Below are 25427 nucleotides of genomic sequence, written 5' to 3' on the forward strand. Positions count from 1 at the left end.
TGGACTAAAATTATTTTACCTTGTTCTCCTTGAAATCTGTAGCATCCATCTGGGACCTGTGGCAAGTCAGCAGGACTCCAAAGGACAGAGCCATGTAGGTGATAAAACAGGATGACTTCCCAGTGCTTATCCTGTCTGCACCAAGTAGGGTTTGTAATTTGTAGCAGAAGTGTGGGAATAACTTAAAACTGTTGGAAAAAAAAAATTTTAAAAGCAACTGAGCACTAGGGAAGGGGAGCAAGGGGAAGACCAGAAAGATGGGGAGAAGGGGCAGACCAGAGTTTGTTTACAGAGCCTTTGGGAATGTGGTCAGCAGGCTGGAGATGAGCCCATCCCCCATGGCTGCTAGTCCCTACTGCTGTCCTTCATGCCTGGGGACTGCTACACCTGGGACTGCGGTGCGGTGGCATCACTCCCACAGCCTGAAGGTTTGGGTAACGTGGCTGGTGGTACCCTGGCTTTAGGTGGTGCTGCAACCATCGTGTGGTTGCATATTCTGCACAGGGCTGGCTGCGTCTCCATACAGTTTGAGAGGAGGAGGACTTGGTAGACCTTCCCGCTGCCTTCATCCTTGCGGCCACCCCTGGGGACTGTGGTCCAAAATCCCTGGGGATTTTGTCTGTCTGTGTTTTCTCCTCAGTGTCTTAGTTCAACCTCTTCCTTTGGTGGACAGTGAGAAGCCAGCTACGGCTTGACAGGGGAGATACTCTTTTGGGCTTGTGCAAGACAGCACTCGAGTCACGTTTGACATGGAAATTACCTTGCTTGTACGTGAACAGAATGAAGCAGAGCAGTGGGCACAGAGCTCAGTGACCAAGCCTGGTCTGCCTCAGAGCAGATGGGGACTCTGAGGTCATCTTGCTGCTGTGTTGTTTTTCTTCTGGGGGTGTGTATAGAAGATAATCATCTAGAGACCAATTTACTTGTTGCGTGCATGCTTCAGTAGGCAAAACCTTACCTTTTAGTTTCTCCTTTGATGTTACATTTGCTTTTGGATGCCCCTGTGAAGCATCTCCTGGCTTCACATCCATAGCCAAGGGCAAGAGCATGGTGGTTTGCTGTCACCCACACGAAGGCAATGCTGGTGCGGGGCTCGCGCGGTGCAAGGGCTCTGTACCTGGTTCGCATGTATCCATGTAAAAGCATGATGTCTTTCTTACAGGCATGTGTGTGCCTGAGAACAAAGGCAGCAGACAAGACTCCCCCTTGCTCAAATTCAGTTGTGGCCCCACGAAGAGAGCGGGGAGCTGCGTGCCGGCAGGCTGTGTGCACGCTTTGTACAGCAGCTTTTCAACCTCAACCTGCTTTTACCTGTGTATGGGGTATGACTGAAAGCTAAAGTTGTCAGCAAAGGCTTTTTCTATTAGTGCTTTCCTAAAATACTTCCCGTGCTGTGTACACATTTACTCATCTCCTTTTCCCCTCTTGTTATTTTTTTCTTACAGCTTCTGACATGAAGAAAGATATAGAGTCTTTAATAGCCCGGGAAAAAGCGGAGATCGTCGCCAAGTATGAGAAGGTATCAGCAGAGTTTCTCCCTGACATGCTGGCTAGGGCTGGAGCTATTTAATTGATTAGGAATGCTTCAAGTCAGAACATCACCTCAGTAACCCTTATGCCCTCAGGCTTTGTGCTGGCTCTCCCTGCACACCCCCTCTCACCACATCCCCAGAGTTTCCTGCGGATCCCACATTCGCTCAGCTCAGGGCTTCTGGTGCTTCCGTGCGCCCTTAACACCAGGATGGCTTGTGCCCAACAGCACTGATTTTCTCCAATGCTCTCCCCAGCCCATAGCAGAGGCAGACTGGGGATGCTGGATAAGCTGAACTTGTGTGGTTTTCTCTCTCCAGTGTTGTGTTTGTCTCTTTAGAGCAGGTTGCTCTCCAGGCTCTGTGGGTTCTGGCATGTAGGGAGAGAGATGTGGGGCACTGGGGGCAGGATGCAGGCACCGGGACGTCGCTGATGCTGAGGCCAGCTCACAGGTGTCCTTTCTGCTTTCAGGGCAGGCAGGCAGGAGCTCAGATTGACCAGTGGGAAGATGCTGATTTCGCGCTGTATAAAGTTACAGACCGGTTTGGATTCCTGCAGTAAGTCCTCCTGCCCTTTCCTGTCCTCTCTGACCCATGTGTCTGTGCAGACCATCCATCTGCACCCGGTGTGGTAGACCCAAGGTCCTTCCTATAAGCCACTCTGTGGCTTGATCAATCCCAAATGCAGGAGGTACTGCACGTACCTCCTCCCTCAACCACGCATGTCCAGGCACTCTGATGCTTTGAGTCTGCTGCAAGCCAAGGCTCAGAAATGGTTTCCCATCACAAACCTGGTGTCAGAAGGTATAGGCTCCCATGCCTCCATGGAGTCCTGCAGTGTGTCACAGAGGGAGAGGCCCTTGCAGTTGCACCAGATGATTCAGGGAGGTATAGGAAGAAATGAGAAGGCATCTGATTGTTCTTGACTCCCTTAGGAAATCCCCCTCCTCAGCAAGGCACAGATGAATTAATGCACACCCTGTGCCTGGGGACAGTGCTTAAAAATAAGTATTTGTGTTCCAAATCTGAACAAAAACTTATAGTAGTAGGTGTTTTGTGTGTAGGAGGGGGGGCTCGAAGCAACTGTGATCCAGAAATGTCCCCGCTCTCTCCTTTTAATTACTGATGATATGTTTATTGGAGAGGTGCCTTATGCCCAGCGATGCCCAGTACTTGATTACCCCGCAGCAGCTCCCATAGGGTGCTGGGTTTTTTTCTGGTGCTTCCTCTGCCTCTTTCTCATTGGAGACAGCCATAAGGAAGGCATGAAGCCACCGAGTCCTGTGTCCTCAGGTGCCCAAGGTGATCCTTGAAATGCAGCACCCCATGCTCCTCCACACCCTTTCTTGCCTATAGAGTAACTAGTGACCTCTTGCTTTTCCAGTGAGCAGGAGCTGCCGACCCGCACAGCCTTGGAGGAAAAGGTAAGAGCTGATAATTCAGTCGTGGTGGATATCAGATCCTTATCACACTGGCCGGGGAGGGGACAGTTCTGAAGAAAAGGGGGGCACAAGCAAGAAGAGCAAAGCAGGCAGCTAGTGCCAACTGGATATGACTGCTTGTGCAGAGGTGGGAACTCTGCATGGCATCCAGCTGTTGGAGTTTTATTTTGCCAAGTCAGGCATCTCCCCTCCTGCACCTTTTAAAGCGTTTTGGGGCTTTTCCCTCTGCTTTGGCACAGTGCTTAGTGGCTGTGGCTTGAAAAGGAGTTTTCACGTGTGGGGGAAGGCAGTGGAGGTTGTAGAAGACTGTAATCTCTGCTGTCATCACCACTGAGCTGGGAGTATCCCCTTTGTTAGGATCCTGCAGACTGGGACTAAATAGCCTCTTGCTTCTGCTGATCTGATACGATGATACAATTTGAGGTTAGCCCAACCTGCAAAGATTTTTTTTCTTGTCAACAGCTTTCTCTGTTCAGCTTGTGGGTCTTGTCATTTTTACCAATGCTGCTTTAATTACCACGGGTCAAAATTACCAGTTTCTTCAACCACCTCAGGGTTATTCCCATCTCTGATGTGAGGTCTCTGCTTAGAAGCTTAAACCTAAAGAGGGTGAAGTTTTCAGGAGGTATCTTCTGTAGCTTTTTTTTCATAAATTTGTCTTGCTTTCTTCCCCCTCGTACCAGCAAAAGCATCAGGAAATTGAGCGTGTGGACAAGTGGCTAAAGATGCTGAAGAAATGGGGCAAATACAGAAACAGTGACAAGGTAAGGAGGAAAAGAAAGAGCAAGTGTCCAGCAGGATGGAGATGGTGCATCCTTCCAGTGAGATCATTGGAAAATATTACCTAATTCTACCCATTCATGTTTAGTATTTTAAAGCTTTCCTTGAAGTTGCTGGATTGCCAGTCGAGGGAAAAGTCCTGTTCTGACTGGCATAGTTTTAAAAACGGTTCCCTAAATGCTGCTGGTACGTTTGTACTTCTGGTTCCCTGTGCAGGCAGGAGCACAGCAAAGAAGTTCATGTCCCCAGTTTGGTCCCTGCCCTGGGAGCCAGGGGTGTTGCGTGCCGCAGGTCCGTTCTGCGTCTTCACCACCTGGGAGTGGCACGGGAGATGGGACTGGTGCAGTCCAGATGATGGTACTCATAACTGTCCCTGGAGGGAGAATTACTTGTCTGGGACATCCCCTAGATTCTGTATTTGGCTTCTAGCTGTGCCTGTGAGAAACCTTGTAGGTGTTAGATTGTGTGCATCCACCTGTGGAAATCAAGGATAGAGACACCAACCTTGTGTCTTGGCTTTAGTGCTCAAAATAAACTCTGCACCAAGTGCTGCTGTGAAACCAAGCTGGTTTTCATCAATATTTGTAATGTGTTCCTGGCACAAACCTCTTGAAACAAGAGCTTGCAGGACCTAATGGGAGGGCCCTTGCAGGCTGAGGAGCATCGTGCCTGACCTGCTCTGCTGACAGCACTCCAGGCAGGGGATGGCTGAAGCCCTGTGTCACTGTGGCCTCTGCAGCCTCCTCCCTTGGCAGGAGAAGCTGGGTGTTTGGCTGTGTTGCCTCCAGCTCCAGCTGAGACTCCTCAGGAGAAACGAGCATGGTTACAAGGTTGTGCAGAGGATATCCCTGCAACTTGGGGGTGGGGGTGGCACACTGAGCAGAGCATTCCCCCCTGCTCAGCCAGCCAGAGCAATGTCAGGTTCACCCAGCTGAAGACCCTGTTTAAAAGGAAACCCACATCTTCTCTTTGCTACAGCAGGGACGGGGTGGAGATGGGCTCGGGGTTTTGCAATCCTTCTCTTTGCTTCAGAGTGGTTCTAATTACTTTGTTCAGCGGTGCTGCTCCACAGGCAAAAGCAGAGGCTCTCCTGTGGCTTTGTTTTTTCTAATTAGAAGTTAGCACTAATTGGTTAGTGGCCTTGAGAGTTAAACACTAAATCCCAGCAGAGTGCAGGGGATTCCTTCAGGCCCTGGAGGATTTTTGGGACAGACCCCTTGGCTTCCTTGGGTTGTCTGGTGTGGGCAGACGGGAACCAGGGTGAGGGGTGTGTGGAGCAGCAATCACCATCTGTCTTTTGGATTTACCCTGGTAATCAATGGGTATGTTACCCACGCCGCAGCTGACATCGCTCAGGTTTGCTGGATGGTGTGGGGCTAGATTGGCAGGTGGGTTTTGAGGGTCTTCGGGTCAGAAAATCACAGAGCTCTTGTGACGGAATAAATGATGTTATTTATGGCAGCCTGTAAGTGGTTGGTGATTCTTGGGGACAGACGTGGCATTGTCCCTGTGCTGGGTGACTGGAGGTGGCTTTTCCCTCCTCCCAGCAAACAGAGAAGGAGCGCTTGGTCCCAGGCAGGGAAGGAGCAGCTTGTTGACCCTGGGGAGGAGAAAGGAGCTTTGGTTTCAGTCCCATCCAGCCTAACACCCCGCTGCCACGCACCACTGGGAGTGCAGACAGACTTTGGAGCAGCCATGCAGCGTTAAGTGCAAAGAGAGGCACAAAAAATAATAGTAATACCAGACTGTGTCCTTCACCTGGATGTGCAACACCATGCTCTTGTTTCAGGAGCATGGAAGCTGCTTAGAGATTCCTGCTGCCACAGTTGGATGCAGCTCAGACATAGTGTTTCCAGGACATTGTGTTGGAATTATAGTCACGTCCTTCAAATGGTTATGGGATTTTTTTCTAGCTGAAGTAAACGTGACAAGCCCTTCGTCTGATGTGTCTAAAGCGGGGCGGGTTGGGTTTGTTCCCTCTCTGAGCACTCAGGCTGTCACATCTCCAATTGCACGTGTCCTTCAAGTTTGCTTTCAGCGCCTTGCAGGTGCCATGGAAGCCTGAGTGTCACAATACAGCAGCTCTGTGTTACTTTAATAAAGAGCAGGTTGTCATCTTTGATAAAAAAACTCACTGAAGGCAGCAGTCTTCCCTTCGGTATTCATCTTGATAGACTGCACTTTGTTAGAGGGAAGAAATCTTGTTGGAGGAACCCCAGACTGTTCCGCAGGGAAGCTGCCCTGACTGTGGCTGTAGAAACCTGTCTTAATTTCCAGGCTGTAACTTTCTGGATTTCAGGGCCAGCCTGTTGAGTTCATGTGGTGCAGCTGACAGACAGCTGACCCTATCGAGTGCTTGAAGAGGGGCTCTTGGCTCCACACGAGCAGGCTGGTTTGCATCATCTTAGTAGCTCGCCGGGGCTTAGGTGGTTGTCTCAGCTTCTGTGTTGCAAAACATCAGGAAGACAAGGGAGGCTGTGTCCCCGGCCAGTGACTGGCCCCAAAGCAACCACCCATCCATCAGTGGGTAAGAAAGGGCTTTTTTAGACCCCAGCACGAGCCATCGTCCAAGCGCAGCAGGTTTTGCTCGCTGTTCCCCACCTGCTGCCAGTGCGCGTCCCTGTGTACCGCTGGTTGCACTCTGACTGTTGTGGCTGTTGCAGATTATAGGAAATAAAGCTGGAAAAACATGGAATGCCTCTTCCAGTCCCTTGCCCAAGTAGGCCCAGCTATGCTGAAAATCATTCCTGACATAAGCTGTTTCAGGATGTGCAACAAACAGAATTATTTTAAAGTGATGCCCTGGTGTTCCTTGGGCTCATCACCACATCAGATCTGTTTGCATCCATGTCCTAGACACATTTTGTAGTGATCAGATTAATTTCAGGAGCAACATCAGTAACAAGTGACACCAGCACAATCCCTTGTGTGGATGGGGTGGTACCCTCTTCTGGCTGCACAAGGGTGCAAAACCAAAGGAGTTCATGCAAGGACCATGCTGCTTTGCAGAGTTAGGGTATGTCAAACCTGCAAAGACATGCTAAACTTTGTCATTCAGGGTTCAGCACAGGGAGGCTCAGGTGGTCTGTGTCCTCTTCACTGCTGTTTTAAGCTTGAGTTTAAATCCCAACCTGTCTCTACTTGGAAAGGTTAGGAAATTGATGGTGCCGTGTAAGAATACACACAGTTGTGGCAGCATGGCTTTGCAGAGGAAAAAAAGAGGCCATGTGCTGGGATAGCAGGATAATTTATTCATTAAGGCCCTGAGATCAGTGGATTTCAGCCAGAAGTATCAGTCCTAGGAAGAGGATATGACCTCTGCATCGTTTTCAAGCTGCTGTTTGCTGCTGGCTGTGTGGGACGGGACATTTCGAGAGGGATGTCTGGCCAGAGATGTCTGGTTCCTAGGCAAAGCCTGTCTTTGTGTACTGGGATAGCCTTGTCTCTGCGGAGGTCAGGGGAGTGCAGGGTGCTTAATCCAGTGCATGCCAGCAAAGCAGTTTAGGATGAATCAGGGCTCTGTATGGACTGACACGGACCCCCAAGAGCAAATAATCTGCTAACACTGGGGAGAGACAGCAGATGTTTTTCATGGCAGTGTCAGCGGGTGATGAGGTCTCCTGCCTGGAGACAGCATGGGAAAGCAAGGGGCTAGCGCCTGGAAGCTCCAGGGTGACCTCTGCTGCTGCTTTTTGCCAGGTGACATTTCCCTCTGCCCCGGAGGTAGCCCTGGTAATAAATTTAAGTCCCCACCCATGACACATCAGCTTCAGGATTTAAATTTGCCCTGGCTTTGCCATCAAGACCCCTGCACACCTGCTGGTACCCCACCCAGGATAGCCAAGGCTCCAACCGCAGGGACTGCTGCCCAGTGTCTTGCCACATCATCAATCAGCCAGTTTTGTGGTGCATAAAAAGTTCTCTTCTCCAAGGTGGTCATGTCGTGGTCATGGTGGTGGTGGCTTCCTTCACCCACCACTCCAGGTGAAGAGTTTCACAGCTCAGCTTCCGTGCTACATGACTGATGGAGGAAGTGAAAGAGTCCTTCCTTTCCAGAGGAATCAGTCTTTGAGCCCTACAGGAACTGAGGAAAGGGGGCTGCCCCCCACTTCAGGGTGTTGGAGACGCATGGTAGATAGGCGTGAATGTGAAATTGCCATGCATACCCAGAATGTGGTCATTTCTCTTGCTGTCTCTTCCTGGTGGACCATGTAGGTGGCTGAGAAGGTAACAGTGACAGGCTCCAGAATGTGAAAATGTATTGAAATGTGTATGTTCTGCTTTAAAGAAACAACCTACCCCTCCTAAACCCCTTTAAAATGCATTGTTCTACTACTGCAAAACATGTCCTGTGTTTAAGGGCAGTGACTCCACCCCTCTAAAGACCTGGGCTGATTGACTGGGTACTACTCAGAGGAGAACTCTGATACAGGAAGCAGCAGCTCAGGTCTGAGTTCTGTAGTCTTCCCCATCCCACCTATTGGAAAGAAAATACTTGGAGGGGGGAGAGATGGGGATCTGGAGCCATTGCTTTGACTGCTAGCATGTCCATATGTGAAACAGGATGATATCCGTTCTTCCTGCTGTGCATTGGTCTGTCAGTCTGCATGGAGCATTGTCTAGGTGCTCTCTTCCATGTGTGAGGACTCAGTGGCATATAAGATGGTGGCCTTGAGGTTTGTTTTTGCTTCTCACATAGAGCAGGAGTTGCCATCACCTGCTGCCTTCCCTCTGCCACTTCATCCCAGCGTAAATGCTGCTTTTAATCACAACTTCCCTGTTTTCCTTCAAGTTTCGTGATGAAGGAAAATTGCTCATCCTTCTTCCACGTGACTCACAGCTCTGAGGGTTTATCACTTTCACGTCTGGAGGCGGTGGGAGGAGGAAAGCCCTTGGATAAATAACAGGGAGGCATTTCAGTTCAGTTCCATCTCAGCATGTTTTGTAATTCCCTGTTCCAGCCGCACTCTCATGTGGAGAAAAATCATTAGAGACATTTACTACACACCAGTGAGGGTTTCACTCATTAAAGTACAACAATACCAGCTCTGGGAATTCAATCAAAACTATTTCTTCCCACGGCACTCAATGTCATCTTCTGCCTCAGCAGCTGTCAGTTGGTCTCTTCTAATCTGTTGGAAATAAATAATTTTTTCTGAATTGGTGGTTTTATCCCAGCTGGTACATACTTCACTTTCCTGATCTTAGCTTCTGCTTCATGAAAACATGAGCTTGCTTACAGGAGCTGGGCTTTTGTGGGCACTGTACTGATACCACTTTGGGGATATGGTTCATCTAACCCCCTCGCTTCATGTCTCCTGATGCATGGCACTTCTTGTGTCCTGGTTTAATGATTCTCAGGCAACAGGACTCTCCTGTTCGTCTCCTTGGTCTTTCAGCTGTGGGGATGAAATGTTCCAACATGGTTTTAAGGTTGGAGATGGAGACACCACCTCATGTGAGCTAGGATGCACAGAGTGTCTCCCTTGGGTGTGAAGATGATGAATTAGTGATGATCTGCTTACAGTGCAGGATGTTGTTGAACAGGATGGTGGCCTTCTGTGGGCATGTCTTGGTAGTGAGATGATTTTTAGGGAGACAGCTCTTATTTGGCACCTACAGATGGCGGGGCAGGATCTTGCAAAGTATTTCTGTAGGGTATGGTCCAGACTGTGCATGGGACCTTCAGAGCGTGTGCTCAGCAACACCTGAGGCAGGACAAGCATTTGGTAAGGACTGAGAATGGGGTTTAAAATGTTGAATGTCCTTTACACTTGCAGGATCAGGATGCATTACACTGACACTTTCTGTGTCAGCAGAAACACTGAAATATTTACCATAATGTGGCGGGGAAGTGCTATAAACACAGATCTAGCCCTCTTAGTACTACATGGTGGTCTTGCAATTTATTGCATACCTATTTTATATGCTTATTTTGACTGGGATGGTGGTGGTACTTTGTTGCTGTTGCCTAGCTTGTCTACTTGACCACCACCTTCTGTCTCATCTTGTACTCGATCTTTGGGACAAGAGCTGCTGTTGCTTTGTTTTGCATTCGGTCGGCAGTAATGAAATGAGATGCAAGGGTCTGTGCTTTTGGAGGCTCAGATGGGTTGACAACACAGTGCCATGGTTATGGTCTTTATAACCTTATATGTAGGCTGGTGTTGAAAGGTCAAGCTAGAAGTGAAAAAGCTGATGATGTGAGAGGGGTCAGAAAGGAAACACAACAGGAACAAATGTTCAGCTTGGTGTAAGAGATGCAAAGGCAACGCAGCAGGACCACATCCAGAGAACCTTCTGGTAGGTTCTTGATGCCAGAGGCAGGGCCAGCTAACCTTGCACGCATTTCTGCCCTCACAGATGTGCCGGCGAGTATACAAAGGGATCCCGCTTCAGGTGCGAGGCCAGGTCTGGTCACTTCTGCTGGAGGTGGACAAGATGAAGAAGGAGAACGCAGGCAAATATGAGGTATGGGCTCTTCCCAGCAAACACAGGAGCAAGGTGATGGGCAAGGCTGGTTTGGTGGGGCTTTACTGGCTGGGGCAAGTCACACCCGTGGTGGATGCGGGTGTCTCCACCTCCACCTGCGCAGGCAGAAGGGAAATGAGGGTTCCTGCAGGGATGCTTTAAGGGTCAGAGGGGGCACCCAACCCTTACATCCTCCCTCGCAGGACTGTGGCATGCTGAGCACCCTACGACATACACTGGTGGCAAGGTCTGTTCCCGGCTATGAACTGCTGTAACCCCTGAGAAGGAAAGACTTAAAATTAGTGAAGACTGAGTATGCAAAGGGGATAAACTCTTTATCCGCGTGTGTATGTTAGGCTGGGGCCTTTTACCATGTTAGCCAGCTGCTTCCACTTGTTTTGTTGGAAGATGTGAGCAAGGATGCTGTCTGTGTTAGTACATCCATAGGGGAAAATACAGGGAAGAGGGAGGGGAAGTTTAGCAAAGGTACTGCCCAAAGGAGCTCACTGGAGTGATGCAGCGTAGCCAGGAGTACCCTGAAGTGGGTCAGTGCTAGATGGGGGTGCCTCAAACCTCTTCCTGTGCTTGAAAATTTCACAGGATGCTTTTAAGTGCAGCTCAGAAGTCTTAAACCAGATAACGATGGGTTGTGAGTTGAGAAACCCCGTTAAGGCTGAGGTGAGGGCAGGTCGTGCAGGTATGGGCAGGGGGAGAGCACACGGATTTGTGAGCACAGGGTCTTGGCCTACAACATAGAATGTGCAGCTGGAAGTTGACTGTCAACGCTGGAAAAGCTTGGATTGAAGTGGCTTCTTTTATCATCCATCTTCAGTCTTATAACTGTCTTGAAAGCGTCTGTTAAAAATAACATAAAAATCCTTTTTCTTTTAAAAATACTTCATTTTCTCTGCAGGTAGGAGAAGAACCTGCCTGGCATCACTTCCCACCAGAGTGCTGCCTGCACCAGGCTTGGGTGCCTTGGTACAAAACAGGCAATTTCTGTTGCATGCGTGGAGCAGGATCCCGAGTGAGGGCATTGCTGCAGTGTCTGATTTGTTTGATTTCAGGCAGCTCAGCTCCTTTATGCTGCCTCTTTCCATGGCCAGCGTCTGGAAGTCCCTGGCTGAAAGAGAACTTGTTTTCCAAACTTGTGTTGTGGTTTAGTTTGCATCATGTACCTGGGTGAGGATCAGGATGTTGTGAGGACAGTTATGTCTCAGAGGCAGGAGGTGGAGTGCTGCTTCTAGCAGGTGTTTCTAAAAATCCCTGCCTATTAAGCAGGATGACGTTAATGCTCATTATAGTTAGTCAAGCGTAGATGTTAATAGCGAGGTGCCGCTGGGATGGAGTCACGTGCAGGGGCTTGGGGAAGTGGGGCTGGGCTCAGGGCAATCAGCAGAGATAACAAAGCTCTCCCAGCGTGCAGATTCTTACCACACTCCCTCCCCTCAAAGCTGTGCAGCGCAGGCAGGGAGGCAATCTGAACAAATGAAAGTCTGGAGGAGTTTATCTGTGCTCCAGAGGGGTCTGTGATAAACAGGAGCTTCAGAGCTAATAGGCTTTGCTGGATGCAAACCCCCTACAAGCTCATCTTAATCCTCCTCTTCTTTGGTGCCACCTGCCGCCAGTAATTAGCCTCCCTTCATTTTCTCTAGAAGAGGCTCAGTGTAGGTCCCGGATCAGGGCTTTTGCTTTCAAGAATGGACCACGCCTCAGCCCTGTGTCCTGGAGAGGCTGGTCCCAGGGCCACCCCGTTTATCCTTGGTCATGCACCATGCCACAGAAGCCTGGCTTTTGCATGTGCCTTGTTTTGAGTGTGTCACCAGGCATGTGCCAGGTGACTTACCTTTTTCTATACTCACTGGTCCCACTGTAGAGATGTCCCCTGTGCTCAGAGGACCTACTTTTCCATCCAGATGGGATACCTTGCTCCCCATGTCTGTGTTTCCTCTGGAGAGATACAATTCAAAACCATGGTCCGATTGCTTCCATAGCACTTTAATTTTTCCCAGCTGTCCTCCAAGACTTATCCATGCAAGTGAATGAGTCTTACCCAGGGCCATGGCAGCTATCCCTGATGCTGCAGGAGCCTGGAGGCTACCAGTGGTTCCAACATGGATGTGATGTTCTGCCTCCCTGGGGTTTTATTGCTACAATCAAGGGGCCTTGAGGGTTGCTGAGAAGGTGGCAGAAGAAATGTGCTGGCTTTGTGATAGAGCAGAGACTTTATAAAAGATCTTTGGGACGGGACCACCAGCATCCCAGCCTCTGCTCTGCTGCCAGCTTGCGGGGCTCACAGTGCTGATGAACTCATCAAACCACCTCTGGAGGTTCCAGTTTCCTTGGGAAAAAGGCGAACAACCTGTCTCAGGCTTCTTGTTTAGTGTGCAGAACTGCTGAAGCCTCCTGGGTGGCATGGAGGTGACAAACTGCTCTACAACCTACCTGCTATTCAGGTGTAGTGATTTAAAAAAAAACCAAAAAAACCCACAACAAACCCAAAGCAGGATGTTTTACAGTCTTTTGGAGATTTCTGTGTTTATCTGGCAGGAAAAACAAGAGCGCCTTTAGCAGGGAAATTCGAGCTGATGTGACCTGGTGTACATGAACAGTCATCTTGTTGAGGGTAGTTTGTCTGCTTTGTATTGGATAAAGAGATGTAGGATGCACTGAGCACAGGATTTACAGCATGGAAATTACGTTCATCAGATCTTCATTCCGTTGTCACTTTTATCCTTCCTTGTCTTGTGCAGGCAATAATCACCACGTCCCCTGCACTGCTGTTCCTTCATACAGCTGTTCTCAAGGTTGGAATTAACATTCCTGAGATGCTGTGACTGCCCTGAGCTAGCAATGACTGTGCTGGGTGCTAATGACCTTTCGAAGTTCCCCAGAGCTGCTGTGGCCAACCCAGCAGGTCAACAGCAGCCTGGAGGCACCTTGTATCAGGCTGACGAGCATTTGTAGGATGGCAGCTGCTGGAGCAGATGATGAAGTATCTGTGCAGATGTGCTATTTTCTGACTCCTGTGTCTCGACCCTCGGCTCAAGGCAAGCTGGGCTTGCTGCTCATCTCTGCTTCCCCTTAACCTGCCAGTGGATCTCAGGCTGTGTGAAGATGGTCAGAAAATGTATTTTATTGATGCAGTTGACCCTGGTGATACTGAAGAGGGAGGGCAATTGCACAGTCATTGATGGTATCTAAAAGCTGTGAGAATTAGATGCTTGGCTATGGTCCTTGTCTGCATGGGTCTGTGGTGGGATTCGACCATGGAGCATCTTGAGCTTGAGACTCTGAGGGCACAGTTGGTTGAGGTGGGCTTACCTTTGGTTTGAATTTCCTTTTATTGAGTGGACTTCAGTCTTTTATCTGCGTGATGCTGCCTTAAATGATTGGCCAGCATGGGGTGGGGGAGGACATGGCTATTCAGGGTTTTAAGTTTAGCTTCTGTTCTTGACCTGCCAATTCCTTAAAATTTGCACCAGTCCAAGGGAATTCCCCAGAATTCCTTAAAACTAAGAAGATTCTCTTCTGCTGGGGTAGTAGTTGGAGATTGCTTCATAGAGCCATAGTAACAGTTTGGACTTGATTAGGACTGAGCCTCTGAAAAGCTCAGGGGCTCGGTGCTTACATCTGTGTGTCAGTTGTAAAAGTGTATCCTACCTTAAGCACCAAGACATGGGGATGCTTTATGACAGCCAAGCAGGGTACCTCAAAGGAATCAAAAGAAATCAGAATGGAATTTAATTCTAAAGGTTTTAGATTCTGAAAACTTGGTATCTGCGTTGGACGATGGGTGAATGCTGGGTTGGTGGTATGTGAGCCTGGGGTTGTCCCCTTCTCCCTGGGCCAGCAGTGCATCCAAGGGGCCTGGAATGCATCTCTAGGCTGCAGATCATTGCTCACTGCAAGATGTCAGTGTGTCCAAGTCACTTTGCGATAGCTCTCTGCTGCTCACAAGCTGCTACTCCTCCTGTACCTTCTGGCAGTGTGGAGAGGTGTGATGTCTGACTGCTTCCTCTTGTCTGCCCTTCTCCCTAACAGCAAATGAAAGAACAAGCAAAGAGCTTTTCATCGGAGATCAAGCAGATAGACTTGGACGTTAACCGCACCTTCCGAAACCACATCATGTTTAGGGATCGCTATGGAGTGAAGTGAGTATGGGGGGCTTTGCACGGCTGTACAGGCTCCGGTGCCAGTCGGTGTGCGTGGGATGAGCTGGATGGGGTGGACAGCAGCCTCCTGGCTCAAAGGAGCTCACAGGAGAGCAAAGCCATCTCTGCCTGCTCCACAGACTACCAACAGTGACCCACAGATTTTGGGCTGTTGACTCTCTCTTTGGACAGGTCTATACCATACATGTGCAGCCCCAGTTCTTGAGCCAGACATCAGTCTGTTGCAGTGTCTTGTCCTCCAGGGTGCTAGAGTTGCAGTTGCAGAGGACTTGGTTTGGGGTGATGGAGTGGGTCTGTGAGGAGCTGGGTGAGATGGGGCATACGTGGCTTCCACAACAGACAGGGCTGGAGAGGTTTGACAAAGTGGCTGTGTCACTTGGATGAGTCACGCCTGGCCACCCTACACAGACTTTGTGAGGAAGTGTGCGCTGTGTGTCTAGATAGTAAGGACTCCTTTAGTGAGGAGGGAAGGAAGAAAGGAGCCTACTAATAAAATGGTGGCAGTGCTTTCCCCAGGGTGTCTCACATTTGATGCCTGGGTCGTTTTAAGTCTGTTAAAGACCCACCATCCCCCAAGCCTGAAGAGCAGGTGTGTTGAACATCACATGTGGGTAGGTGCGCATGTGTCCAGGAGACCTGCTGATGGGCCAGGCTGGTTCAGCCCCACTCCAAGGGGCTGCTGACTCCCCAGTACGGGAGGAGGTCCCATCCCACATGCTTGTCAAAGTGCTTTCTGGTTCTGTGAGCCCTGCTCCTTCCAAAAAGCTTAAGTACTGGATGCCCAGGTGTTTTCAGAGCCTCTGCTCTATGTACAGATGTGCTGGTGTGCACACGAAGCTGGAGACCTCATGCCCAAGAGTTCTAATGTCCTCCTTTCTCCCCAGGCAACAGGCACTCTTCCACGTCCTGGCGGCATACTCGGTTTATAACACCGTAAGTAGTAAGTTAGTCCAGTTAAAGTGAATAGCATTGTGCTTTATGTGGGTGTGTATATATACAGATTTTTAAAAAAACTTTATATATGTGTGTGTTATATATGTGTATACATATGTGGGGGGAATGTGTGTATATATACATGCACACTCCTCATTTAGCCAGTGTTAATTCCAGTTTTAAGTCCCAGTACTGGTTTGTAAAGACAGCTGTGAGACTTGCCAGCAGCACAAGAATCTTTGCAGAGTTGCTTCATTCCCTTGTTCATTTTGACACCTGGTAAATGACATCTGGCAGAAGTGGTTGTTTGGGCGAGTGTCAGCAAAGAGTGGGGGATTGCCCTTTGGCTTTCCATCAAGACTAGTCTCCTGGCTGAAGGTCTGTCATGTTTCTTGTCATACACTGAATGGCATCCTTGTTGAAAACACTGGTTTATTACAGTGAACCGGTCATTTTTAATTGAAAGGCCTGGGCAGAGTAATCAGGGGAACCTATTGCCTCCATCTCCTGGAGGGGATAGTTACCCCAGAAGGCAATTGTCAGGAGGGTAGTCAAGGAAACAAAGACCCTGCCTTCCCTCATACCAGATAAATGCTTACCAGGTTTGTTTATTCTGGAATTACTTCTGTGCTCATGTGGCTGAAAGAATCCAAAACAGTATCAGAGCCACATGCTGTTGGAGCCATCATCCCATCCCTATTCCTTGAAGTATCTGCAGGTGCCTCTTATGTTGGAATGTCTGTCCCTCACCCTCCAAGCTTGAGCAGGACTGGTGGGGAACATTGCCTGCAAGTGCCTCACCTCCTTGAGGGGCCGTGAACATGGTCAGAGGAACAGAACACCTCTCCCATGAAGAAAGGCTGAGAGTTGTGCATGTTCAACCTGGAGAAAAGAAGGTTCTGAGGGTATCTTATTGTGGCTTTTCATTATATAAAGAGTGCTTCTAAGAAAGACAGGGACACTTTTTATCAGGGCCTGTAGTGACAGGACAAGGGGCAAGAGTTTTAAATTGAAACAGGGTAGGTTCATGTTGGACATAAGGAAGACATTTTTAACTCTGAGAGTGGTTAGGCACTGGAAGAGGTTGCCCGGAGAAGCTGTGGATACCCCATGATCCCTGGCAGTGTTCAGGGCCAGGTTGGATGGGGCTTTGGGCAACCTGGTCTAATGAAGGGTGTCCCTGCCCGTGGCAGGAAGGATGGAACTAGGTGATCTTTGAGGTCCCTTCCAACACAAACCACTCTGTGAGTCAGTGACGTGGTAGATGCTCTAGACATATAGGAGCTATGAATTTGGGCATAAATAATAAAGACCTTGAAATGGGACAGACCTTGAAAGAGGAGAAAAAAAGCACAGACAACCTGACATGCTTCTCCAGCTTTAGTGTCATGGTGGGGTCTGACAGCATGACAGCACCTGTGCCCCTCTTGGTTCTTGCAGGAAGTGAGCTACTGCCAAGGAATGAGCCAGATAGCAGCCATCCTCCTGATGTACTTAAATGAAGAGGATGCATTTTGGGCACTGGCACAGCTACTGACCGACCAACGGCATGCCATGCACGGTAAGACTGGGACAGGATGGATATGGGGGCTCTTGACATGGGAGAGAAAGTTGGTGGGTAGGGCCTCGTTTCTCCTCACATACCTGATAAAGCTGGTAAGGCTCAGTTGTGTGCCAGTACAGCCTGACCATGGACTGAGCTTCACTCTTGGAGGCAGACAAGCTCATCAGAGAAAAATGTGGTTTGTCAGCACTGAGCTTTAGTGCTCAGGAATGAACACTTTTGCAGAGGTGCTGTTGTCCCTCCGAAGAGCCTTGTCACAGGCAGCCAGTTAACTCAAGGCTATGAGTTTTTGGGAAGTCTTGCAGAAGCACATCCGAGAGCACCGTGTAGCGCTCCAGGTGTAGCATGCCATGAGCTGTGAGTCCTTGTGTTTTGGTGAAGATGTAATTCCACCAAATGTGCTGCATCATTTTACTTCAGGCATATTAAATATCCTTTCATCTTACTTGTGATTAGTCATCTGTGCATGGAGGGTTATGTTAGGAGTGGAAGGCTAAGCCTTGTGACGTGATAACTCTGGACAGCGTTAAAGACATGTCCTGCTAGATTACAGAGCATTGCACAAGCTTCTGGTGTTCAAACATCTTCAGCTTTTCTCTGAACCTTGTTAAGCACCAAGATGTGTTCAGAGAGGTCTTGGCCAAGCCAGGTCCCAGGTGGGGAAGTGAGCGGTCTGCTCTGCCAGGGCTACAGTGAGAGGGGCCAGCAGGGGTTGGTGCTGAGGGTGCTGTTGTCCATGTAGATGGGGTGAAGGGTGGGCTCTGTGAGGAATGCCAGGGGAGGTAGCTGGGTGCGCTGTGGTCCAGCCAACTTCAAGAGAAGACCACAGGGGATGAGTTTCCAGAAAATGAGGACTGTTCTGGAGCTTTTCTGATGATGTTTTATTTCTCTCCTCTTTTCTTGTTAAGGCTTTTTCATTCCTGGGTTCCCGAAGCTGCAGAGATTCCAGGCTCACCACGAGCAGATTTTAAGCAAACTGTTTCCCAAACTGAAGAAGCACATGGTATCTCTTTGCTATCAGTCTTCCCATACTAATATCGTGTTTTAATGCAACACTAGTTAGTGTAATGTCCTGCCAAGCAGATGCACAACTGGTCGCGTTTCTAGCCATGCAGGGCCGCTCCAGCCGCAGGGAGACAGGCGTTTGTCGAGCGGGATGCCTGCGTCTTGCTGAGGCCAGTGGTTATCATTTGCTTGCCTGCTCATCGTTAGTGAAGGGACTGCTGAAATGCCAAGGCTTTCCCAGGAGAGCCAGGCAGGAATGCTCATGGAGCCTGCAGTGAGAGGGGCGTACAGCAGCGCAGCTGGGCTTTGTTCTTGCACCAGCTGCAAAGCCTGAAGGGTGATGCTGGACTCTGTGGAGTCGTACTTAATTCCATAATTATTAGCCCCAGTGCTTGCATTTGCCAGCTTTGCTGACAGGAGGCATGTAAGATTTGTTGTGTGTTTTGTTCCTTGGGCATGTCCAGTTGTTCTCTGTCTAGCAGATAGTATGAGGTCATTTGGTGGCTGGAGAAGCATCTGCAGGACACATCAGCTGCAGTCTAACGTATAGGCAACTATTTTGCAACACCTGCTCCCTTTTTTGTACACCCACCTCTGCCCCCAGATTTCTTGTAGCCAGTTGGGACTCAGTGGCCAGACTCTTGAAGGTTTCTTGTGCTCCCAAGGGACTCGGTGGCCCAGCTCCAGGAAATGCTCTTGGAATTGACATCATCTGCCACAACTCTTGCTTTCTGCTGCAAATGAGCCAGACCTGGCTGTATAGGTGTAGCAGGGCCAGGACAGGTTTTCACTTAATTACAGCCATAAAGGTGGGGAAGCCTGGGTGGGGAGGATGGGAATATAACTCCCAATACCGCTCATAGGCTCCCAGGTGCCCAGCTCTAGCCAAAAGCAAAGACCTGAGCCAGCCACTGATCCCATGGGCTGCTTTCTCTTCCCATGCCCACCACTTTGCTGGCTTTGCAGCAGTGGTCACATCGATTTTGTGCACGGGCAGGGCGCTGTGCATCCCAGCACCAGCTGTGCCACACCATCAGCTGTGCCAGAAAAAGCAGAGCTGTCTCTGTGTGCTGTGCTGGGTGCCAGACAGGGATGGAAAAGTGATAGACTGGAGTGATGTTGGTGAGGTGTTTAAGAGTTTTCCATAGCCTATCAGTCCATCCTACTGCAGCAGCCATGCCATGCATATGAGGTCGTGCTGGCAAAGCTGGCTTGACATCGTGCAGGTCTGGATCTACCTGTGGAATAGCTGGGGTTAATTGTTTTTGTGTTGCTCTGAGAGGCTTGCATGGGAATCACTATGGAAACAAAAATGGTAGAATGCAGGGGGTGTGTGCTTTGGGTTCTTGGAAGGTTTCTGTAAATCTCTGGAGTAGCTGTCAGGCCAGAAAAACTTCTAGAAATCCCTCTCCAAAGTTGTGTCTGAAGTTTGGCCACATTGAGGGTCAGGTTCAAGGAATATTTGGGGAAAAGTGCCAAAGTAGGTCTTTAAAATTGGTATTTAAAGCAGGGGCTTTGTTGGGAGACAAACTGCAGCCAGATCTTGCACCCAGGCACCAGCATTAGTAAACCAATCAACCAACTAACCAACCTCCCCAGAAGTTGCTTGAATGTCCAGCAGGCAGCCTGGTGAAACACCTGTCTCTCTTTGCTGTCTCCTCCTAGGACAAGGAGCAGATGACTACGGGGATTTACACGACCAAGTGGTTCCTGCAGTGTTTCATTGACCGGGTGAGGATGCTCTCTGGGTTCTTTGCTGCTCTGGTGTTTGTCTGTGTGGTTAATCCACCTGGCTGTTTTTTTAAAGTATCATAATTTGAAGAAGACATTTCCATTTCATAGGGTGGGATGTTGTACACACTCTCATAAGGCAAAAAAAATTAATAAGAGCAAAGCTTAAAGAGCATGCATGTGTGTGATGACAAGTCAGATCCTGCTGCCTCACCGCAAGCAGGAAGAGATGGTCACTGGGAGATGGCTCAGCAGCAGCAGTGTAAGCTTCAAAGTCAGGAGAGATCTTTCTCCTGCCCACTGGCACTGCTGCAAGGGCAATTAACCTCCCTTTGTCTCTGGAAGCAACGTAGGGAGAAGAAGAGCTTGGGGCACAACCCTAAGAAAATAGCACTGTGGCAGCCGTGGGCGAAGGAGCAGGCTGGACACTGAAGACACATGAAAGCGTGAGACAACTGCCCTGACTGGTCCAGAACTAATTTGCCACTCCCTAGCCAAGACTACTTTATTTTTAGGGGCAGTGTTGTGCTTGGACACTTGAATTCAAGATCCAGACTTGCTCATGTTTAGGACATCTTTGCCTCCTCAGTCTCAATTTTCTGCTGCCCTGTTGCCTCTAAAACCAGCGAGTGACCTCTTCCCCTCGAGAGGGAAGTCGCTGCTTCACAGGGCTTCACTCAGAGCTGTGTGAAACACACAACCCCTTAGCTGCAGGAACATGAGGTGAAGGACCCACGACCGCCAGTCACACTGAAGTCTGTAGAGTGAGCACAGCATCCTGAGTTCGACTTTAAATGTCACAGTAGGACCAGTATTCATTTCTGTGTTGGTGAGAGAAATTTTTGCTGGGGGCTGATGGGAAGCTCCATCATTTTGGATATGAGTTCATTCCTGTTTGTCAGATTGGGTCTGGGTGCAAATGAATGCCTCTAGCAGAAGTTGATCTAGCAGGCAGAAACGAGCCTGTGTGTAGACAGACCACTTCTAGACACTAAAGGACTGAGTTTTTTAATGCCTAGTGAAGCGCTGTTTGGCCTCCAGACCTATCCCATAAATAGCCCTTCATCTGTTGAGGCAATTTGGATGGATACAAGAGTGGCTTTGTGTGCTTGCAAGGCTGCAGAGATCACTCCGTGGGTAGGGTAATCCATATGTGAGTGTGCCTCTGTGGAAGGTTTCTCCTGCATTTGTGGTCAAGTTTTAAGCACGTTCCTGGCCACCCAGGGGTGTTGGCTTTTAGGCAAAACCACAGGTTTTGGTGTTATAGATGAATCCTGGACATCTGGTGCCATTACCCTGGCATGTGCTCTGGTACAAAGGGACAAAGCAATGCCACCAGCCTCTGTATGGTCATCCCATCAATCAGTGCTAATGAGTGTGGTGCTAACCAGCTGGATTTTTGTTTGTGTGCTTGAAACAGACCCCCTTCACCCTCACCTTGCGGCTGTGGGACATCTACATCCTGGAAGGAGAGCGGGTGCTTACAGCCATGGCTTACACCATCCTCAAACTGCACAGAAGTAAGGTCCCACCAGAGGTGACACCACACCAGGCCACCCTTGTGCTGCCCACACAGAAGGTCTTGCTTGGCTGCTGTTAGGCTGCTTGTGCCCTGTGCTGATCCCAAAAGGCACTGTCCCATGCAGATGCTCCAGGGAGGAAATGAGGTTCCACAACATGCCAAATCCTGTGCTCAGTGGACAGCAAGCCCCACCTGACACACTCCCTGTTGCCTCTTTCTGCATGCTGTGACCCACAGCTTTTAGTAACACACTCTTAGGGCCAGTGCAAACAGTGACCCATCTGTCTTCAAAGCTCTATGTAGCAGTTCAGCTGAAAGGGTTGTAGAGGGAGAAATAAATCCACCAATATAATTCTAAAATGACCAAGACCTGGTTTTCTCATATAACATTAAAGCAGTGACATTTCTACCTTGAGATCTTTGGGACTTTGAACCCCTATGCTCCCCCAAGCTAACAGCCTTGCTTTGTCACCTGGTTAGGTCTTTAATCTGGGACAGGAGTGATGCTGATACCGCACGCTGGGAACCTTTGGGCCAGTGGGATTTATGGCATTGTGTTTATTGGCTTCTGCAAACAGCCACCCTGTGCTTGCTCTCTAGACAAATGAAGAACAGGCTATCCAGAAATAAATCTTCAAGTATCCTGGCTGTTTGCAAAGACTGGGAAACTGACAGGCAGGCAGACGTTTCAGCCTGGCTGTGAAATCATATCTCCTCCCTGAGGAATGTGTGGTGTGGATTGGCATCCCTGCCTGCATCCCATCCTTGCCCACGTCCCTGGTTGTGGGTCAGCATCTCTGCCTGCATCCCTGCCAGCTGGCTGAAGCAGGTTGGCATCCCTGGCTGGTGGAGGCTGCCCACAGTGACTGTTCACTCTGGCACTCGGGGTTTATCTCATGGAGCTTTTCCTCCTCCTAGAGGTATAGTTGAGAACTTCCAGAAATGACCCAAAACCCACATCCTGGTCAGCAACAGCTCCCAGCCCAACCATCCCTCTGCCCTTGCTGAGCTACCGGCCAGAGGTGGTACGGATATGTACAATGTATCCGTATGAGCTACAGCAGGAAGGTGGGAGACAGGCAAAAACGTTCAGGCTGTCCCACTTCCAGAGTGGGGCAGGCAGCAGAACCCCAGATAAAGCCAAAGCAACGCACCCTGCGCTCGCGCTACCCTGTGGTTTGGCCGTGCCGCTGCCATTGCTCCTCTCTGCCGCCCCCAGAGCGCTTGCTGAAGATGACGCTGGAGGATCTGCGGGAATTTCTGCAGGAGAAGATTGCTGGTTCCCTGCAGTATGAGGATGATGCCGTCATCGAGCAGCTGCAGGTGTCAATGACCGAACTGCGCAAGATGAAATTTGACCTCCCCCCACCAGGTGGGTAGAGGGGAAGGTGGGCAGCCCAGTGGGAATGGCCTGTAGCACCCATGTCCCCTGGGGACCAGAGCACCCATCCGGTGTAGTTGGGAGCCAGGGCAGCCTGGAAGGGCTGCTAACCCACTGGGTGTAGTATCTGCCTCCCGTGGTTGGGGGGCACTGGATGCAAAAACGAACTGATGCACGGTTTGGGGTTTATTTTGCTTTCTCTGCTTCCATTGCAGCAAAGCCTGAGGAGTTCCCACGGAAACCCCTGGGCCTGGAGCTCTCCCTCAACCCAGTAGCTGTGAAGGGCAATGTGGCAGCCAACGGCCAGAATGGCTGTGTGGGTGAGCACCCCTTGGACAGGGAGGCCCATCCACACAGAGGTCCCGGGGAGCCAGGAGGAATGACGACAACGGAGGTGAGGATTCCTACCCTCCAGGACAGTGGAACAGCTGAATCAACAGACATCCACCTGCATCCTCCTGGTGAGCAGCCACCAGGAGAGGAGGGTCTGGTGGAAACCACTGGGGATGGGCAGCCGCTGTCACTTCTGAAGTCAAGTGAGGTGCAGGCCCACCATCCCCTCCTGCCCACGGCCCTGCCTCTAGAGCAGCCTCCTCTCACTCCCGGCTGTGCCGTGGTGGACCATGAGTCCACCTGCCTTCCTGCCCCAGCTGAGCATAGCTCCTTGGACTCGCCTCTCCAAAACACACCAAGCCCTCCTGACTCGAGCACCACTGAGCATTCCGCTACGGACCACACGGTATGGCAGCCAAATCCTGCTGCCCTGCCAGCAGGAGAACAAGCATCTTCCCTCTGCGAAGAGAAAGCACTCAATGCACCCCCTGATCCTCTGCTGGGTGACCGGCAGCAGCTTTCTAGCACGTCGCAGCATGACAGCTCCCCGAAGAGTGAGCGTGGGGGGGAGGTGGCTGAGCAGCGCTGCAGAGCAGTGCTGCTGGACAAAATGGACTTGAAGCGCTTGGCATCCAAAGCTGCATCCACGGGGGAGCTCGCCAGCCTGCAGGAGAACGGGTCGGGGAGCGCCACCGGCACCATGCACTGGCCGGAGGGGTTGGGTGCGTGGCCCACGAACGGGCTGACAGGCGGCAGCGTGCCCATCTTATCTGTCAGCAACTCGGAGGCAGCGGGGTCGGGCGAGGGCTGCCCCTTCGAGCAGGCAGCGTGCCCGGCAGGGCAGGGGAACAGCCCCTACGCCGTTGTCAAAACCACCACTCCCTTCCACCTGGCCCACGCGACAGAGCAGGACTTCTTGAACAGAAAGCAGGTGGCATTGCCTCTGCTGGAGACTGGACATCCCCTGCCTGCCATTTCCATGCCACCGCCTCTTGAGCTGGACCCGGAGGAGGTAGATGCACAAAAATGCCTCCAGAAACCACTGAACGCACTGAAAGCTCCCCAACCCTCCCTGAGCCCCAAACCAAAATCACTGCCACAGGTTGCCAAATCCCATTCGGAGAACAGTTTCCTTTTGGCGTCTCCTCCCTTGGAAAAGCTGTCCAAATCAGTAACTTTCTAGTAGGAATGGAGGGAGACAAGGGAGAGGAAAGCGAGTGCTGTAGCAGCACCCTCACCCTGTTTTTGGGACCCCCCGTTCAGCAGGGCTGTGTCAGGGTGACAGCACAGCAGCCACTGCCTGTCAAGCTGTGCTTTGGTACGAGTGCCCAGCGAGGAGATGGAGCAGTGGCCACCAGCGGCCACCAGCGCTAGGAGGCACCAGCGGATTGGGTTTGCATCTTTCCTATGGACAGATTGGGAAGCGCTTTCATTTTCCTGTTCCTCCAAGGTCCCCGAGCCTGGTGGTGTGGGGGGAGAGAGGCTGGGCTGGCGAATGTGCTGCGTGTGTCCTCCAGCTCCTGCCTGCCATGGGTGCCTGTGGCCGTGGACACGGGCTCGAGGCGCGGGAGTCCGAAATGCTTTCCCTGAACCGCCCGAGGGGTGCAGCCAGCGGCGGTGCTTTCAGAGGCCTTTGTAGCAATAGATGTGCGTTTCTTCCCCAGGAGCCGCAGCTGTAGGCAGCAGCGTTTCTGGGCAGGGTCCTGGTGTCCCAGCGGGGTGCGGGCAGCCCCCTGCCACTCTATGCAATTCCACAGAGCCATACCTGGCTGTACCCAGCTCCCACTGCGGTGGTGGATCGTGTCCTGGAGGGGAGGTCTAACAGCTGGGGAGTCCCTGGGGATGGGGAACGTCTCCTTGGTGTGATCCTGGTGGAGGGCCACCAGCAGGGTGGTTCTTTCCCAAGTTCTCAAAGTGACAGGGACAGCGATGAAAGTTGGGCTGAGTGGCCCTTCCACAGGCTTTTCCCTCGCAGGTCTAGGGCAGCAAGCAGGCTTGCTGCTTTTCTCTTGGCTGAGCAGGAGAAGGGGCTGCTGCCTTGGGAAACCTCCTGCCCTCACTAGCAAGCTGCTGGAGGTGTGATGGATCTAGTCATGGTGCTTAAGCTGAAGCCTGCTTTTACGTCCAGTGAGTTAAGTGTCAGGGTGGAAACAGCACAGGAGGTGGGAAGGGGAAGCACGTGGCCCAGAACGTGGTATCAGCCCATCTGGTTTAGCCCACCCAGACATCAACAACTAAGAATGGGAGTTTGGAAGATGATGCTGTAGAGCTGAGGGGGTAACATGGTGGGTGCACAAATACCCTTCATGCACCAAGTCCTGGTGGCTTGTCCGTTTCTTCCCCATCCCCTGGTGTCACTACTGCAGGGCTTGAATTGTCGGGTGGAGGTGTGCAGGGACGGCTCACCCAACTGAAAGGAGCTGGCTCAACTTCCTGTTCACTTTGCATGTGAAAGGACTTCATCAGGAAGGAACATCAACAGAAGCAGCAGGAAATAAGCTCACCCAGGTGGCTGTATTTGCTGTCCACATGGGGTGGCTGCAGGTGCAACCTTAGGTGGG

At 50.7% G+C, this 25427-nt stretch overlaps 1 protein-coding gene across 1 annotated transcript; it reads left to right on the top strand.

Annotated features, from left to right (window-relative positions):
• Window positions 1-1453: 1453 nt before the first annotated feature.
• Window positions 1454-24049, top strand: LOC311191733 (uncharacterized protein; the record flags this gene model as incomplete). Its single annotated transcript, XM_084264003.1, has 13 exons — window positions 1454-1519; window positions 2002-2087; window positions 2914-2953; window positions 3655-3735; window positions 10115-10222; window positions 14267-14376; window positions 15282-15330; window positions 16771-16891; window positions 17803-17897; window positions 19565-19630; window positions 21051-21150; window positions 22372-22524; window positions 22749-24049. The coding sequence occupies 13 exons, from the start codon at window positions 1454-1456 to the stop codon at window positions 24047-24049; spliced, it is 2376 nt and encodes a 791-aa protein (XP_084120129.1).
• Window positions 24050-25427: the final 1378 nt, after the last annotated feature.

This window comes from Gallinula chloropus (genome assembly GCF_964237585.1).
Source record: "Gallinula chloropus genome assembly, chromosome: 4".
NCBI lineage: Eukaryota > Metazoa > Chordata > Aves > Gruiformes > Rallidae > Gallinula > Gallinula chloropus.